Source organism: Lissotriton helveticus, chromosome 10 (genome assembly GCF_964261635.1).
Source record: "Lissotriton helveticus chromosome 10, aLisHel1.1, whole genome shotgun sequence".
NCBI lineage: Eukaryota > Metazoa > Chordata > Amphibia > Caudata > Salamandridae > Lissotriton > Lissotriton helveticus.
The window spans coordinates 127,979,727-127,998,026 of NC_136071.1; the positions used below are offsets into that span (position 1 = coordinate 127,979,727).

Consider the following 18,300-nt stretch of genomic DNA (forward strand, 5'->3'; position numbering starts at 1 on the left):
TTTTTCGCAAGTATCTATGTAAGCTGTTACCAATGAGACTCAATTTGGATTGCCCCATGTCGGACTTGGCACAAGATGGAGGTTGTGAAACAGGCCATAGTGAGTGGAAGTGTATTACTGCTTAGGAGTGTTGTGTAACTCTAGACAGAGACCTGTGTAGGAATGAGTTCAGGACTGCCTTTAGAAAATAAGTTAACTATTTTGCAAGGGATTTGGTGATTATTCATTCCTGAGTGCTGCCATTTTGGTTACTAGTGAATGGGGGTGAGACGGCGGGGGTGAGACAGCAGAGGCAGTTGTTAGTGAAAACATTACTGGGGGGGAGTCCTGGGCTCTTGGTTTTCCATTGAATGTTGCATCCTAGAAGACTGGACAGAGCTGGGTGCATATACACCTACAGCACTTGCTGACAGAACTGTCACTATCTGCTGTGAGGGGCCACCTCCCTGCCCCAAAATACATCTCCACAGAAGAGGAAAATTAGACTATGAAAAAAAACCTGATAAACCTGTTTATAAACTCGGACAGTGGATCTTCATCACGTGTCTGAATATACAGCATTAAAGGAGGTCCCAAACTCCCCACTTTGTTCCAGTTCGACCTGCATCTCTATCCAATAAGTGCCACTGTTCCATGGCTAATATTGATGATAACCTGTCCCTGAAGGTGAGGGGACCTTTCCTGGATTACTGGAAGTGTTGCTGGAAGAAGCTGAGGTTCTGCCAGTGACCCTCCGAGCAGCCTGCCTGCTGAGAGAGGGAAGAAGAGAACCTTGTCCACCAGAAATCTGCCTGCCCACAGATGCAAACCTAGCTGATGAACCCTCTGTGAGGTCCATCGGGGGCAGAGGAAATGCAGGAGAGCACTGCGACCTGTGGTGGGTCCCCTGATCTTCCTGCCTGACTGCAGAGCCAAGTCTGACCTAGGGAAGAGGTCGTGTCTGACTTCCCAATGCCAACTGAAGAGTGAAGATGACCTGATTCTGAGATTGACACATAGAAGACACAGCCATTCTGTGTGACTCTACCTTTGGTGCACTTCAGTGATGACACCACTAAGGAAGAAGATCCTTGTGGGGCAACTATCTTGGTAGCAGGCTGACCATATAGACGTAGGTGAGGTTACCTGAACACAAACCCAGGTGAGCGCGACATCTTGCCCTGTACCCTGATCTTGGTAACTGCCCGTGATTTATAGCGATCATTCCTGTGACGGGGTTTAAGGTAAAACCTTAGGTAGCCTATTTCCATGAAAGATGCTGGGCGTAGATTAATGTGCCATTCTGCAAATATGTCAATGAGTATGAGCAAAGCTGTTGAGAGGTGTGGGGGGCCAATTAACCTGTTTAGCTGAGGATGTAGGTCCTAATGTAAAGTTGATTTAATTTTGCTAATCTGAACTCTTACATTAGTGAATTGCTTATGAGGCCTATTGTTAATAGAATGCATTTTAGTAAATCTTGGTTTGAAAAGGCATGTTTAGAAGCGAATAATTGGCTGAGAATGGAACTGAACTGTGTCCCCAGGGACCAGGAGGCGATAGGCGCTTGTAGAAGGCCTATACTCTGGCACTTGGGAAGAGAACGATTGATATTAAGGTTGAGAAATGGTAAGCCTTGATTCTTGCCTGCCAAGTTAAAATCCACAGGCCTTTTTGGAGGGCTGTAAGTGCCGGCCTCTCGTCAGGTTCTTCCCCTAATACAGTTCTCACCCATATAGGGCCTGAGGAATGGGCAAGCCATTTTAGCAGAGTATACTATTCCAATGACTCCACTCATTAAATAGTTTGATTTTGTGTTGCCCCAGAATATCCAATTTTCCCATGAGGAGGTATTTTATGCCATTATTAACATCCCTTCAAACAAAAGCACCAGGTCCCGACCAGATTCCTATGGACATATTACAAGGAAAATCCAGGACTCTGGATTTCCCTTGCATACTACTGTCAGCAATTTCGTCAATACTGTAGGGTTCCCACCCTTCTGACACTTCTCTACCATTGTGCCAGTTTTTAGAAAGTATTATGCGCAGGGCCAAAAGTGCTTTTATCCAAATTAATTATTGGATTCTGCTGTTGAAATTATTGACAGAGTATTACTGGATAAGCTGCTCTTCTGGTCCATAGAAAATGACATTCTCTCCAATTTGGCTTTAGAAAAGGGCTTGGAACTGTAGAACAAGGGTTACATTTACATCTCCTTGTATCCAAGTATAAGTTTGCCAAATCCAGTCCCCTCCATTTACCTTTAATGGAGCTGTCATGGTTGCTCGATTGTGTTAACAGATTTAAGCTCTGTGATATCTTAAGTACCTTAGGCTTGGAGAAGGATTTGGTGACCTTTTATGGTGCTTTCATACAGACCTGCTTGCCTCTTTGAGGTACGGGGATGGAGGGGAGTGTTTCAGTCAAGCGTGGAGTATGCCAGGGATATGTGATGGCACCCATCTTGTTCCTACTTTATATAAATGAGCTGGAAGCTGCTTTAATGAATTCAGGGGGTGATGATCCATTGTTTAATAAAAAAAAAAGTGTCCTTGTGATCCTATAGGCAGATGGTGCTGTGCTGTTAACCAGAACTGCCAGTAGTTTAAAGGTATTGATTTCCTCTATTGTGCTGTTCAACTGTTTTCCAACTGCTTCATCAAAAACATTTATTATGATTTTGGCCCAAAAAACATTAAAACTCGCTGCATTAGTATTGGTGGGAGGGCCATCGAGAAGGTGACCCAGTTTCCTTATCTGGGCTTAATGTATGATAGTGTGTGCACATGGATCCCAGGTGTTACTGGTAGGAAGAATCTTTTTTTGCATGCGACTAGCACAATTCTTTTCTCTTGCCGCCTCCATCGGCAGCAAGCCTGTTCTTCCTTTGCTTGGAAGTACATAGGAGAGAATGTCTGCGCATATTGACTTGCGGTGCAGGTGTATGGGGTTACAGGAATTTGTGTAATGGCTAATCTCAAGAAAACAGTGTGACGTTTTCTTTTGGGGGTCCCTTTATCAACTCGCTAATTTTGCTATTCATGGAGAACCGGGTTTGGAGTACATTGAGGACCAGACTAATCTTGCTCCCAAGGTGTTGTGGTGCTTCATTTGGCACAAAGAGGAAGCAAGTCTGAATAGGGAAATTATTTTGGACTGCCTTTCATGTGAATGCGGGAATAGGATACTCTGGCTTAAATATATTCGGAGACAATTTAGCTCTATGTTGCCAGTCTATTTTTGAGAAACCCTCAGATATTTGCAAAAAAGATAGAGGGTGGATTAGGTAGTGTTTTCTCTTGTAGGAGGGCTCAGAGAGAGGGTAGAGAATTAACGAAGCCCTCAGTCGAGGATTACTGCCTCACACAAACAATGCTGGGGGTGGCACCCTACTTAGGTGTGGTACTGGGTACCTGGGAACGTACACTCCTATCCCACTTTAGGCTAGGTTCCATTTGGTGGCTACTATGTTTGCCACAAGGTAATTTCACCTTTCCTGATGTTTTTACATGCCCTTGTGATGAGATGTCACACCAGACTCTGTTACATTTTGCAGTGTGGCGTTGGTCTATTTGTTGCAACTAGATTGCTCTGATGTTTGTATAGCAGTTGGCTCTTTTTTGAAAAATGCAGTTTGCCTGCGCAACTCAGTGATGTTTTAATGCCTGTTTTTCGCTTTGATAGTTATTTTTATCATTTTTTTACTGATCCTTCTTATTTTTTAAATTCTTGCTTGTGTGTCTTATATGATCTGCTTTTCTAGTGATCGAGTAAAGATAGATTGTTTGACTAATACAGTTTTTTGGGAACATTTATTGATTCCCCCCAAGCCCATGAACTGAATAGTAAACTACTATGGCCTGACCTATGAATCTTAGGATGCTAGGAAGCAGTACGGCTACAACATAGTGAGCCTCCACCTGAGCTTTAATCTGGAATACTTCCATGTTGTCATTATGATGCATCCCAGTAGAGCTGCTTACTCTGTGTGTAGCACATTAAATCTGCCATGTTTAAAATAATTCTCTTTTCCTGTAATGACGAGGATTGACCTGGATACTACATTATTTAATCAGTTATGTAATTGTTTGAGTTCGGACAGACTCTCTACACCCCACACACCATCTTTGAGACACCTTGGTCTGCTTACTCTCGCTACCCTGAGAGTTCTGTGTGGAAAGAGTGTACCTGGCCCAGTTTGTAGAGTTAGAATAGGACGGGCTCCAGGATATTAGTGGCATATGACCTTAACCACCTTGGTTTGGGCTAGGCAGCCTCTGTGTTCGCTCCCAAATGAGATCTGACACTAACATTCATCTTAATACCAAATCTACCAATACAGGCTGAAGAATTTTTATTGATTCATGTTTGTTTTAACACTTTCAGTTATGGTAAGATATCTGTGGTAAATATGGCAAATAAGTTGCAAGTGCACATACCTTATTATTTTGTTTACTTGAGTGCAACTGGGTGACCAGGTTACTAATTTCCAACATTCTCATATTTAAATTGAGAATTTCTGATGTTTGCTGATATGAGTTTAGTCTTTTTCTAGCCACTTTGCTAAAGAGAGTTCTGAATGTTGAGCGACTTCACACATACGCTGTAGTTTGTTTGGTCAAGTTAACAGTAGACTATCTAGGGTTTCGTCATAAAATGCTAGAAGAAATCACAATAATGAAATTGCTAATTAACAGAAGTAAATAAAACGTATCCCTGGAGTCACCAAGGAAATGAGTCTTTGACCCTTTTATCGATTGGCCAAAATGAAAATCCCTATTTGTCACGGAGACCGGTGTACCCCCCATGTTCATGTATCGCCATCTTGTTATCCAAAAAGCAGTCCTAAAAGTGAGCCCTTTTAGCTTTCAGCCATCATATCTGTAATCAAGCTAGTTACTTCACAAATGAGTACAGCCATTAATTTATCCCACGTTTAAAAGGGAGGTTTCCCAGACCACTCCTCGCTAAGCTAGCTGCAAAACCAGACAACTTTTTGGGCCAGTTCCACAAATTTCACTGCTGTCGCACCAATCCTTCCTGCTATAATATTTCATTTTGTAGAACTCTTAATTAGGTATAACAAATAATTAAACCAGGGACAAACAATAGAGTTCTTGCTAGCTTCATAGTTGCTCCCTGTACTCCATTCATATGTGATGTAGGAGTATAATGACTGGATTAATGAGGCCACCATTCTGTCTCCTTCTCATGCAGACTTTCGTTCCAGGGTAAGCACAATTGATTAGATCTTTCGATCCAATCTTATTGTCTTGAAATATCTTTGGCTGTTCAAGGACCACTTATACATGGCCTTTGTGGACCTTAAAGCCGTCTCTGCCAAGGCAGCAACTATGGTCCACCCTTGCAACAAGTTAGGAGGGGGGGATGGGCGGTGAGCTGACTGACCATATAACTGTTAAGTGAAGGGTGCACCATGGATGCGTTCTCGCACCAACTTTTTTCTTTTTGTATATAAAAGACGTTGTCAATTTCCTTAGTGCATGTGTCTGACTCCCCTAGGCTCGGTGGTAGTCCCATTCCAGCACTGCTATTTGCAGACCACGCCCTTTTTCTATCTTATACCCCGTCTGGGCTCCACAAGCTTAGTGCATTTCAGTTTTTTTTTTTTAGAGCTCTCGATCTTCGTGGTTTAGAGGTGAACACAATGAACACCTAAGATCATGGTATTCAAACCTCCTAGATCAAGCAGAGTCAGGTTCTCAATGAAGGGGTCGACTTTACACATTGCTAACACATTTGATTATCTGGGAGAATTGATAAATCTATGAATTGGAAATCTCCCATTCTAAAATGTGAATTAACTTTGCTGCACAGTGCTTCAGCAATAACCGAGATACAAGGCAACCACCCCCCAAATCTGGTTCTCCTGCCATTGAAGTCTATAAGGCAAAGGCACAGGCAGTAGCCTTGTATGGGGCTAATATCTGGATTGAAAACACCAGTGGTTTGACCTTTATAGAGAATAGCTTTTTGAGATCCATGTTTAGATTACCACAGAGCACCCCATGCCCCCAAAATTCTTTGACACAGGCTCAAAAAGATTGGTGAAGTAGCATCGCTAAAACAGCATCTTTATTGGGTTAGGTTGTGGTCTACCCCCGAGCTTCAGCAATACAGGCTTGCTGAAGAGGCAGTCTTGAAACCCTGGCAAAATAAACCTTATTCCCTGGTGTGCTTATGTTGAATCTCATCTCAATTACCTGGGTTTAAGTAGTTAGTGGAAAAATCCTTCATCAATTAATACCGGAGCCAAGGTTGCAGTAAAAACTGCTTTTTGGAACAGTAAAGCCATTGCCTATTACTATAATACTAAACCTGGGGGGCTGATGGGAGAATTTTTGTCCCTCAAACCCGCACCCACATTGGAACCGTATATGGATGCAATCCAACTGCCTCAGGCCCGCACTTTGTTTATAAAATCTAGGTTGGGCACCTTGTTGGTTAGTAATTTACAAGCAAATGGATAACCTACAGAACCAGATCAACAGTATGTGCACTTTGTAATCATGAGATCAAGGATGTTGAACATGTTCTTCTTTTGCCCCGCGTATGATAGGCCAAGGTGCACATGGATTAACCGCATCGCCGCTAGCGGTTTTCCCGCTGTGTGCGGCGTTTAAAAAAAAAAAAAGCCGCGTTACATGAGCTGAGCTCGTCATGAGCGTGCGAGCGGCGCAACTCATGACGAGCTCAGCTCGTCATGAGCGCGGAAGGGGTTAAGATAATTTTGCATTGCTCTTGGTGTGAGACACTTCAAAGTGGCTTACAGAAACTTATGGTCTAACCCTAGTTCTCTCATAGGTTTTGGACGAAGTTGGTATTTATATACAGTGTGGTTATACACGATATGTATGGGTATCACGTTATGACCATTAGCATGCACTCCTTTTACTAATAATTTTTCCCTTTTTCCTGCTGATTGATTCTATATGTTGGTATGCCATCAGGATCTACATTGCAATCTATTTCACTTCTAGCGGCTGTAGTTCATTTGGTGGTTTATAACTAAGTTTGCAACTTCAGACGTTATACTTATTTCTTATATCTGTCAGTACCCATTGCCTGCTGAAATGCAATTTTTATGTTATATTTTTAGCAGAACTTTTTATATGTGTAAATGGTTTTTATGTGTGATTCTATGATGTTTGGATATATTTTATGTGCTAGTTCCCAAAATAAACTTAATGACTTGAACTAATGGTATTATCTTTGTCTGGTCTTTGACACCTCCTTTGTTGCTACACCACTCGTGTTTCCTTTTTTTTGTGGGGGGGGGGGCGCGTTTGCATTTTTCAAATCTGGTCAATGATCTTTATCCATTGGTCTGCTAAATAGTCATTCACACTTTTCTTCTCTCTACCACATCCTAAAGTTTTAGGCCGCGTCAGTGCATACTGTGTACATCTTCCATAAAGAATTCCTCTCTGTACCAAATCTGCTGGAACAATGTGTGCTTCATATAATATACAAAATACTACAAGATCTTCCCTCCTTTCCTTTCCTTACCTTTCCTCCTTTCTTCGCCTTTCTTCTCCTTTCTTTGCCTTTCCTCCTTTCTTCGCCTTCCTTCTCCCTTCATCTTCTTTTTCCCTTCTTCTTTCTTCTTCTCCCCCCCCCCCCCCCCCCCCCCCGTCGATTGCAAAGACAGAAGGAATTACAGGTTGAACATAACCATTACTTTCTGTGGACACCAGTTTTATCATAACAAACACAAAATGACTGTCTATACACAATGCTTGCACCTACTGATACAGTCTTAGACATTTCAAAACGATTTTTGACTCCGTGTATTTGACAATTGCGCCCCAGAAGGCAACGATTACCCTGCAGGGTATTTCCAACAATTAGATTGTTGGGGGAAAAAATATATACAATTATACCTCTTATGGCATTTCATAATCAAATCCATAATATCCTGGTCGAGCATGTAACTCTGACCCTCAGTCATTATTCCCTAAATGCTAATGTACCATTATAGCTTCATTATGCCCAAGTGGGCCAATGGCAACATCATATACTTTTACAAAAATCCGTGCCAAACACTGTTGTAATAACTCAAATGGTTACCATTTCGTATAACTCAATAGTGCCCCAGTGGGTGTGTAATCCAGATTTAATAAAACAAACAAAATCTTAGTTGGATGGACGTCCTAGTGTGACATGCTCAACTCTCTTGTATTTAACACACCTGCAAAAGAGAATAAAAGCATATGAAAAGTGAAGAGACGTATTCAAGGAAAAGAATAACAGTACAAAAGTATACTGTAGAATAAAACAAGAAACTGTTTAATCAGTAATATACAGTCAGTATGCTAAGGAGTATGTAATATCCTGTATATTATGTGTATGCATGTTTCCCACCACTCCATCCGTGGAACACTCTGGTGTGATGTCATTTGGAATGTTGTTCTATGAAGCTGTCAGTTGGAGTAGGGCTGAGTGCCTAGCTGGGTGCTCCTGGTGGGGCTATCTACTGATGTACTACTGATCTCCATCTATCTTCAATAAATCTACTTGAACATCACCAACTTGAGTGGAGTCAGTTACTACATTTATTTGGCGACGATTTGAACTAAAGAACCTGCATCTGCTACCTCTGAGGACCACTGAGGACATCCTGATCCTACTCTCAACCTCAAGTAACTTCAAGCAACATACAATTTGCTCCAACTCTTCATCTGGCATACATCAGCCCCACCAGTGACCTACCAACGCTCGCCCTCCAAATTGGATGTGCCAATCTATTCCTGCATACAATTTAAGTGTACCAGCCCCTGTACAATGCTTCTTCCTTCCAGCTCCAACTTGTCATTGTGAGTATTGCTTAATTAATATTGAAGAACATCAGGGACTACTGTGCTGGTAAGAATCATTAATCATTCTCATTGTAAGCTGCGCAGGAAGAGTGAAGTTTTTTTTTTTAAAAGAGACTGCCTGACTGAACTTGATTAGTTTGCTGATTGAAAGCCTACAAGCTATTGTTTTACAAGCCATCATCACAAACCTGTTCCTGTTTTTAAAACGTTAATTCAGTTTGCACTGTCCTGATTTATAAGCCTGCAACTTAAAGAGTTAACTGCCTGGACACCGGCTTAATTTTGTAAAAAGGAACGGCTTCATTATTACACCCACCCGAGTTATGGGTTTTATATGTCACCATCTGTTTTGGGTGTGCCCCTTTTTCCGACCCTGCTTGTCTAGTGATTACAAATTTTTGGAGACAGCTGGGCGAAGTGAAGACATTTGGAGAGCCTTTCACTTTGTTCGTGATTTGTATTTCCTGTTTACAGCGTGACATGGAAGATGAATTTGCACTTCAAACATTTGGATTACGAACTGTGTTTTTTTTTAGTTAATAAGTGAAAAGATTTACTTTTGTCTTGCCAGTCCAACTCGGCAGTTCAACCGTCATCAGTACATTTAAATGTAGCACCAGCGCATGCATCTTGCGTGCACCTTCATAAGAGTTCGATGTTCTCTCTTGTTCCCTGTTGTAATGACGTGCCTTTAGCATCAATGACACTGCGCTGTAGCTATGGAGTACATTTCTGTGCCTTTAACCACCCGGCACGACGTGAGAAAACGTGCTGTCATCTTCACAATACTTCAAAGTGTATTTTCTATTCAGCACGTCATAACTTGCACCTCTTCCGGACGGTGTCTTCAACAAGTTCAGCCCCTCTGTTTAAGTCTATTTAAATTCTGTGGTGGTACAATTCTGTCTGCACGAAGTAAATAAAATAAACAGAGCACCACATATTACCTTAATCTACTGAAATGCAGTGCTATTTCTTCAATGTGATTCATAGTATTCGGAATTACAATTTCTTCACGTAGGAAAATACAAGGAGTGCATTTCGTCATTTCTTCAGCACAAGTATTATTTCTCTCTTCTTGAGCTACAACGTCTAGCATGTTTTCCAAATGACAACGGTGACAACTTTATTTATTTTATTTTATTGTTTTGATATTATTATCACTATTTGAAAGTGAGGATTCTTTCACTTACTTGGTTTCAGCTGGTTTTTTTAATGTGCTACGCTGTAATGAACTTGTGTTCATGTTGTGATGCCTTTTAAAATGAAATTTTGCATTGTAATTTTAGGTTGCAACAGGTATAATTATAAAGTATTTATATAATTTTTATTCAAGGTTTGTAGCTGTATGGTTGTTTCTCTTTCTCAAGAGTTGGCAAGAGTTGTTTCTCATATTATTTTGGGTTCTTACCCAAATAATACTTACCTCATGTTATTTCAGTATACAAAGTCTGAAGTTTTTTTTTTGCAGTGCATATTTGTCTCTACTTCTTTTTCACAGTGCACAATCTGTACCACAAGCCGTGGTGTCTCTCAGGAATATACTCCTGTCTGTTTATGTGCATTGTTTTGTTTACTCCACTAAGGGTATCACGAAAGGATATTGAGTCCTGTCATTACAGTGCACAACATAGACCTCTTCACGGGGTGTTCAGTTTACTATGCATAATTATTGACCTTTCCTAAGGTTTGTTTGTTGGGTCTTCCCATTATTATATGCATTTCAGTTTGCAAATGTGTGTTTATTGGGTCCGCCCATCATTTTGTGCATTATTGCATTCACATATTGTTGTTTAGGTTTTAGTAGAGCTTTGTATATCCTTACATGGGGGTTGACTCTACATTCTATCTGTTGTTCTGTACACAATTTTGACCTCTCAGGAGGTGTGTGTTTATTGGGTCCGCCCATCATCCTGTCCATTACTTGACCTCATGTCGAGGTACGTTTTTTTTACACATACATGTTTTACTCTTGACATTACATGTATACCTTCACTTCAGTGCACAATTTTACCTTTCTTAAGGTGTCAAGTGTAGGTTAATGGTTGTACGTCAACTGTGCACAAAAGTTTTAGTTATCTTAATTTTATCCTCTGCACATTCACATTTTACCCTGTTGGGTGTTTAGTTTGGGTTTTCACCTTTTACCGTACTGCAGTGGTCTATCAAGACTGGGTATTTCTTTATTCTGTTTTACAAACTTATTTCGCTGTAGCCCAGTACTTTTCAATTGTATTATTCATTCTAATGTCTGTTATTGTATAGAGAAGAAGGAATTCTAAAATGTTTTTCTCCTTCTCTATCATCTTATTTTCTCCTGATGTGGTTTACTCTTAGTGTACTTTCCTGGCCAGTTCGTGCACAAAGGGTTCTCATTGATGGTTACTGTTTCTTCTCTTTATTTCTTTTCGCATTCATCAGAAAGAAGGATGAGAAACGGGTTTTGTATTTCTGTTTCTTATTATCCAGCTATACTTTGTTTATCTAGTTCTCTTCTATTTTCAATCCTCTAAGCTTTAGTTTTGTTTCTACACGCCTTCTCTCTTTATTTCTGTCTACGGCTTTGTTTCTACACTTCTCTTCTCTTTAATTCTGTTTCCATGATTTTACACCTGATTATATTCTTTTCATTTTATTAGAAAAGAGGATATGTAATATCCTGTATATTATGTGTATGCATGTTTCCCACTACTCCATCCGTGGAACACTCTGGTGTGATGTCATTTGGAATGTTGTTCTATGAAGCTGTCAGTTGGAGTAGGGCTGAGTGCCTAGCTGGGTGCTCCTGGTGGGGCTATCTACTGATGTACTACAGATCTCCATCTATCTTCAATAAATCTACTTGAACATCACCAACTTGAGTGGAGTCAGTTACTACAGAGTACAAAAACCTGTTGACATGTATAGCCTTGTAACCAAATGTTCAGAAATATGTGGTCAACCTAAATGAATATGCATTTCTTAATCCATGTTTAAGCCATTGGGTGTCTTGGTATTGAGTTCCATACTGTATTTGGACTCTGTCTCCGTGTCCTTACTCTATCACCCCCTCTTTTGTTTGCTGGTAGTTTGTCCATCACAATTTTTTTTTTTACTTCGAGCTGTCTCTATTGTGAAATGTGTCTAAACGATGAGCTACTGGATACTGTTGATCTTTTTTGCGTGATTGCTCTAGTATGTTAGTGTCTGTTTCTTAGTGGGATGTGTGGTACTCCCTACATAGCTGAGTCCACATGGACATTTCAATACATAAATAGTGAAATCGAAAGTACAAATGTAATATTGATTTACCTTTTTTTACCCCTACTGTAAGGGTAGACAGCTATGTGGCCTCCTTTGTTCTCTGTTTGCAAGCTTTACGATTTAAGCACCGGAAGAAACCTTTGACGTCTTTATCTATGTTCATCTTTTTGAGACCATCGTTGGGACTTAGTTTGTCTTTGAGTGTGGTGCCTTTTCTAAAAGCTACTCTAGAGTTGTTGTCTATGTATCCACTAAAACTGTTTTCAAATGAAAGTATTGGCCAGTATTTTCTAATCTTCTGTAGTGGCCAAATATCTGTCTCCGTTAATAGGTGGGGTAAAAAAACGAAATCAATTTTACACATGCTTTTCTGATTTCACAGTAAGTCCTTCTTTTATTGCAATCACATGGTGGGTTTTAATACCAAAACAAATATCAGTGCATCACCCATGGTAAAGGCGTCGGGTACGCCGAAACGCCTACGGTGTTTTTTCATCCATCTCATATTGTTTCCAAGGGCTGGTTTTATAAAATAAATCCGTTTGTTGCACGCTGCTGGAGTGCTCGTCCTACATCTTTGTGGATGAATATTCTCATAGTTTGGATCCTCCCACAAACAATTTCATTCCTACAAAGTATTAGTTTTTTCAACAGTTATATTAAAAATTATTCTAGTTGTACAATAAATGTGCATGCTGACGTTGTTAAAGAGGGACTTATTTCTTCCTTATATGTACTTCACTTCTTCAGAAATAGGATGTTGAAGGCTATAGGATTACGGTGAAAAAGTTAAGGAAATAGTTTGTCTCATTATACTTCGGTCCAAAAGGCAATAGTATCTGCAAAAATGTTATATTTTATTTATTTAGTTCTGTTGAGTTGTTTATAAGGTACACCATTATTCTCCTCTTCTTTAAACTGCTCCCTGGGGCCCAGTGAAAATGAAAGTTTATTAATTAAATTGTTTTGTAAATTTGCATGTGACATCATTTCACTCCTTTCACTTTGTAATGTGATTTGGGAAATACTGTTTGTTTGAACTCTGCTGTAAAGGACAAATTTGTTCTTGCAGGCCTCAACTATATTTCCCATGTTTCATAGAAGTTGTATTTAAAGGACCGGATTCCTGATATTTTCACCCTTCTGCAACTCTGGGAATTCTGTCCAGTTAGATATTAGAGTGAGCATACATGCTAACTCAATCATCTATCCGAACCTCTCCTCCATTTTAGTACTCTTGATTCCTTAATTTTGCTTAATCTTTCTTTTAGTTCTGTGAGGTAAACCCCTCACTTCAAATGGTGCAGTTGAAAGATTTCAAACACTAAATAAGATAAAATTCTCGAGTATTACTGAATAAAAAATTAATGTATAAGGGCAAAATCTCGAAGGATAGGAACACCGAAAAAGCACCTCCCATCATCCCTCCAACTTAGCCGTCCCCACCTGATTTGATGATTTGTCTTATCTACTTAGAACAATATTATTGCAGAATGCAGTAAAGTACCCTGCCTTCCCGAGGAAAGCTGTGCCCCTTTTTTTAGCCCAGTTATTTGTAATTGGCCATGAAAAAACATTTCCTGTCTTTAATTCTTGGTCAGCGTAGAGATTTTCCTTATCGATGGCCATAAATTAGAAGTGATGACACTAAAGCGAATTGGATCCCCTATGTTTAGCACTTCTGTACCTCTTGCCTGGTTAATTCCTATGCAAATACATTCCTTCTTGATTTATTTTCTTGATATTTATGTCCTACTCCAAATTTCGGTTTTGATTTGTTGATGGCATGCTTGTTATATTAGCCAGCGCCATTAGTTTGTTGTTTGTAATTTACTTACTCTGAATATTTGTGTTGTACATGCAGCATAACAAATGGCGGTTTTAATTTGTTTTTGTTTGTAATGTTATGGGGACCCAAAAAGTGACTAACATGATCATTTCTCTTGTGTCTGCTTTACAGGTATATGTCTCAAAATAAACATGTAGAGGCAAGAGAATTACTGTACTCCGGGGCTCTGTTGTTCTTCAGTTATAACCAGGTAAGTTGTATAATACAGATCTACAGTTGCAGGCTCTTCTTGAAGAGTTTCTTGTTTAATGTTACTTTTTAGCCACCTAATGGCCAGGCGCCCAGCTTTTAATAGAATTCCGGGCAGCTTTCAACCTCCACATTGACCTTTCATCCCTCCTAGGATTCTTTTTGACCAGACAAATGGACTTAGTGAGGGTGTTTGTGCACCGTTGACACAAGATTGAATCCCTCCCATACCACTTGTCTCCTTTTTAGGTCTCGCCTGAGCCAGCGCATGCGTTGCTCGCTCGGCGAGACATTTAGTTAGTGCGCTTTTAAAAGTCCTACCACAGCTTTTTGTGTGGTATTCTGCGTGCGGTTACGCCAGAGGCGCCATATGGCTTCCCTCTTGCTCTTCGGCATGCGCGCCTCGCTCTGCCTCTCTGTCTTGCTCGCCCCCCTCTCCAAAGAGCGCGTCGCGCGGCCGCGCGTCTTGAGAAATCGCGGCCAATGCTTGTTATACCCTTCATGTCATGCCTTTGTTTCTTCTTGTGGGGCAGTAATTTATTATTGATATTTTATTGTTCTTAGGCGTTTTCTTTGTGCAGCTTCTGCTTTTTCCTCTCATAGGTGTATTCTTGCCCCCTCCAGCTTGATGGTTGGCCTTAGTCTTTTTTCTTGGCATTTTTTTCTGCTTCCTCCTGCTGCTTTCTCATAAATATTAGGGAGGACAGGCTGAGAATGTCCCCCCCCCCTCCCCATCATCCTTCATTTAAGAAGAGGTCGAAGGAAAAACAAGGGTCAGACCTGCTATTGATATTCATATTCTATGTAAAGTTAAATTGAGTGGTCCCAGTTACTATAACTGTAATTGTGTTTGAATAGCGCTTCCATACCTTCACGAAGCGCCAAAGCGCATTGTCAGGCAGGTAACACATTACACCGTGTGGGATTACTTGGTTGAACAGATGTTGCATCTGCAGTGTTGCCTGTGTGGAATACATGTTGTGGTTTCCTTCGTGAGCGACAGAGTGGCGTTCGTGTCTTGCTTCACACTTCCGCGTAGAGGTAATGAAGATCTATTAGCTGGCATATAACTAACAATTGATGTTAAGCTGCGTTTCTCTTCAAATGGTACAGGTAATAAATGGTTCCAGGAATCCATCATCATGAACCATTGCTTAGAACCTTGTATGGTGGTAGGAGTATATGGCAGAAGGCTCTGAATTTCTCCTTAAATAATAATTGTAATTGTTTTTAGTGTTCCCTAGATTGTTACAAGTCTTTTCGCTGCATGCGGACAATGAAGTACTTTAACTGAAAAAGCTGCAGTCTTTTCACATCGGTATTCATAGCCATCACGTGCAAGGTCCTCATTGAGGCTTTTGTCTACGAAAATTGATTACAGTGCCAGGTGTATGAAGTGCTATGAATACAAATTCCGGAAATACCGAGCAGTAACAGATAACCGTGCAGCCTGGAAAAGCTAGCACGGGGGGGGAACCTGCAGACCTTTAGAGGTCTAATGACAGATTGCACCAGTGTACGTCCTATGCATTACTCACAACGCAATTATGCATTCATTCAATTCAATAAAGAATGTAAAATATGATTAATAACAAACTTTAAAACAACAACAGTAATATTTGTGCGGTGAAGCACACATGGGTGAAAAATTGCATAAGCACTGGTAAATAATGGCGCCACATTCACATGCACCGATAGACATATGACCCCAAGAAAAGGAAAACAAATCAGTTGTGTTTAACGTGGGGAGATTAGAAGCTTCCCAGGTTCAGTTCTAACATTCACTTCCCATCTATGAGTCCTTCTCTGTATGGAATACAATAGCACGTGAAGCACTACAAGGTGCTTGACTGTATGTACACTGCTCAATTAAGTGCCGATGAGAAGGTGAGATGAAGTGTCAGTTAAACAACAGTCTTATGTGACATGGTGACCTATACACAGAGCCTGCCGTGTGCACAAAGACTGTTCTAAGTAGTGAAAAGGGAGTTAACACACATTGTTACCTTCCATGCGCTGTACAGATGTTTTGTCCTACACCGATCCATCCGCTGTGCACCCATCAGCTTGCACATAGGTAAGACACGCACCTGAATCATCCTTGCCCCGTATACAGCTGCAACCCTCTCCCTGGATCCTAAATCATGCCCCCTGCAGAATGTGGGAGGGCCGCGGAGTCTAATCATACAGACATTCATAGGCCTCAGAGTGAAGGAGACCCCTAAAGTGGGTGGCTACCCTGTGCTAGAGTCTGTAGGGGCCTACATAACGCCTCAAACAGACCACGCAGCACCTATACTAGACAACAAAACACAGATGCCAAAGTACGCACAAGCACTATACACACATGCATACAAACGAACCAGCCACATGTGCATACACACTTCATACACCATCCAGAAGCATACACACAGACACTAAACACTCACACAACTGAAGCACTGAACACAATAAGCTCACACATATCAGACACAAACCATGAAACACCCACTCAGGACATAGATACATGCAGATACATTTATACACACACCTTTAATATAGACCAGACAATAAATGCACACACCAGACAGACGAGTGTACACACACACACACACACACACACCACCCCCTCTCTACCTAGACATCTTCCAGTTGTCAGTTTATATATTTCTTTAAATATTCTATTTATAGTGATAAAAAGTAAGTTAGAATCAGAACCCAGATACATAAATAAATGCAAAAATGCTATGTGGTTTAAGAAATTAAGTTGTCGCAGTACATATGGCATATAATCAAATTAATAATAACAAGCCCTAATTTAAAAAAAGGACCATGCCACATCTAGCCCTCTCATGTACAACAGCGGAATGATATAACATGAGTAATAATCGTGTGAACAAAGCCTCTTTAAAGTAAAACAGCACTTTTAAAATGCTTAAATGTCTAAAGCATAGTTATCTAAACAAACACAGCACACAAGTTCAAAGAAAGTTATTTAAAAAAAAAAAAACTTTTTATTAAATATAAGTCATTTAACAGAAACAACAAACGGACCCAAGGCAGTACTATCATTACAGAGTTACAGCGTGCGGGCGGGGGGGGGGGGGGGGGGGGAGTACATATCGAAGAGGAGGTAAAGACATTTCTTAAGTGCGGGGGGCAGAGGGACCAGAAGCAATCCAAATGTCTAAGTCTGCGTGGAGGAAACATCGGGTTGGGGAGACGGCGGGTCAATATCAAGTTCTGGAAGGGGGGGGGGGGGAGTACATATCTCACCACGATACACATTCCATCGAGTCCATATCTTCCCCCATTTCCGGGGCGTGCCCCGGGAGACATACACCGTTTTTTCCCTGAACATACACCAGTCCAAGTTCTGTTTCCAGAGCTGAACTGTCGGGGATCTCTGGGCACCCCATAGCTGGGCAATGCCTCTCTTGGCAATCGTATTTCCTAAGGTCACCCAGCGAATTTGCGCCACACTATAATCATTCGGTTCCCACACATTCAGTAAACATCTCCTCGCCTCAGGCATCGACCGCACACCCGTAACCTCACTCATAACCTCATGCACACGAGACCAATATTGCATCACTACTGGACATTCCCAAATGATATGGAGAAATGTTCCCACGAGACCACAGCCACGCCTACACAGACCATCAACCGAAAAGCCCATGCGTACCAGACGAGGACCGGTCACATACACCCTGTGTAGAATCTTAAGCTGGACGAACCGGAGCCGCGCCAGGATCGCTACCTCTTTAGGGGAGGAGATCGCAGCCTGCCAGTCTTCATCATCAAGTTCCAGCCCATCGCTAGTCCACACCTCACGAAGGTGACATAAGAGATCAGCCCTTGAATTGATAAATTTTTTATATATAAGCGAGATCGTGCTGTCAGGAACTTACCCATCCAGTATCCTATCTTCGAGCGGGGACGCCTCCGGTATCTCCGTACCCGAGGGAAAGACTGAGATCACCGCGTGTCGAATTTGCAAGTACCGAAAAAATTCCCTATCATTCAAATCATATTCAGTTCTCAACTCATCAAACGTCTTAACTCTCCCCTTGGTCCACACGTCATTCACCTTTCACAGAACGTTATTATGTAGAAAGGCAGCACTAAAATCTTACTCGCACAGTAACCCATCAGACTGCTAATTTCCGAAACACATACTTGCAAATGATTTTCTTTGGACAGAAACATAAGAAATGC

General features: G+C 41.1%; 1 protein-coding gene across 2 annotated transcripts in view; it reads left to right on the forward strand.

Moving 5' to 3' along the window:
- GET4 (guided entry of tail-anchored proteins factor 4) overlaps positions 1 to 18,300 on the forward strand; it is a 161,269-nt gene that overhangs the window by 21,496 nt on the left and 121,473 nt on the right. For both annotated transcript variants that reach the window (XM_078664921.1, XM_078664922.1), the window contains exon 2: positions 14,026 to 14,104. In XM_078664921.1, coding sequence (XP_078521047.1) covers positions 14,026 to 14,104 — 79 coding nt within the window. The remainder of the gene's footprint in view (positions 1 to 14,025; positions 14,105 to 18,300) is intronic.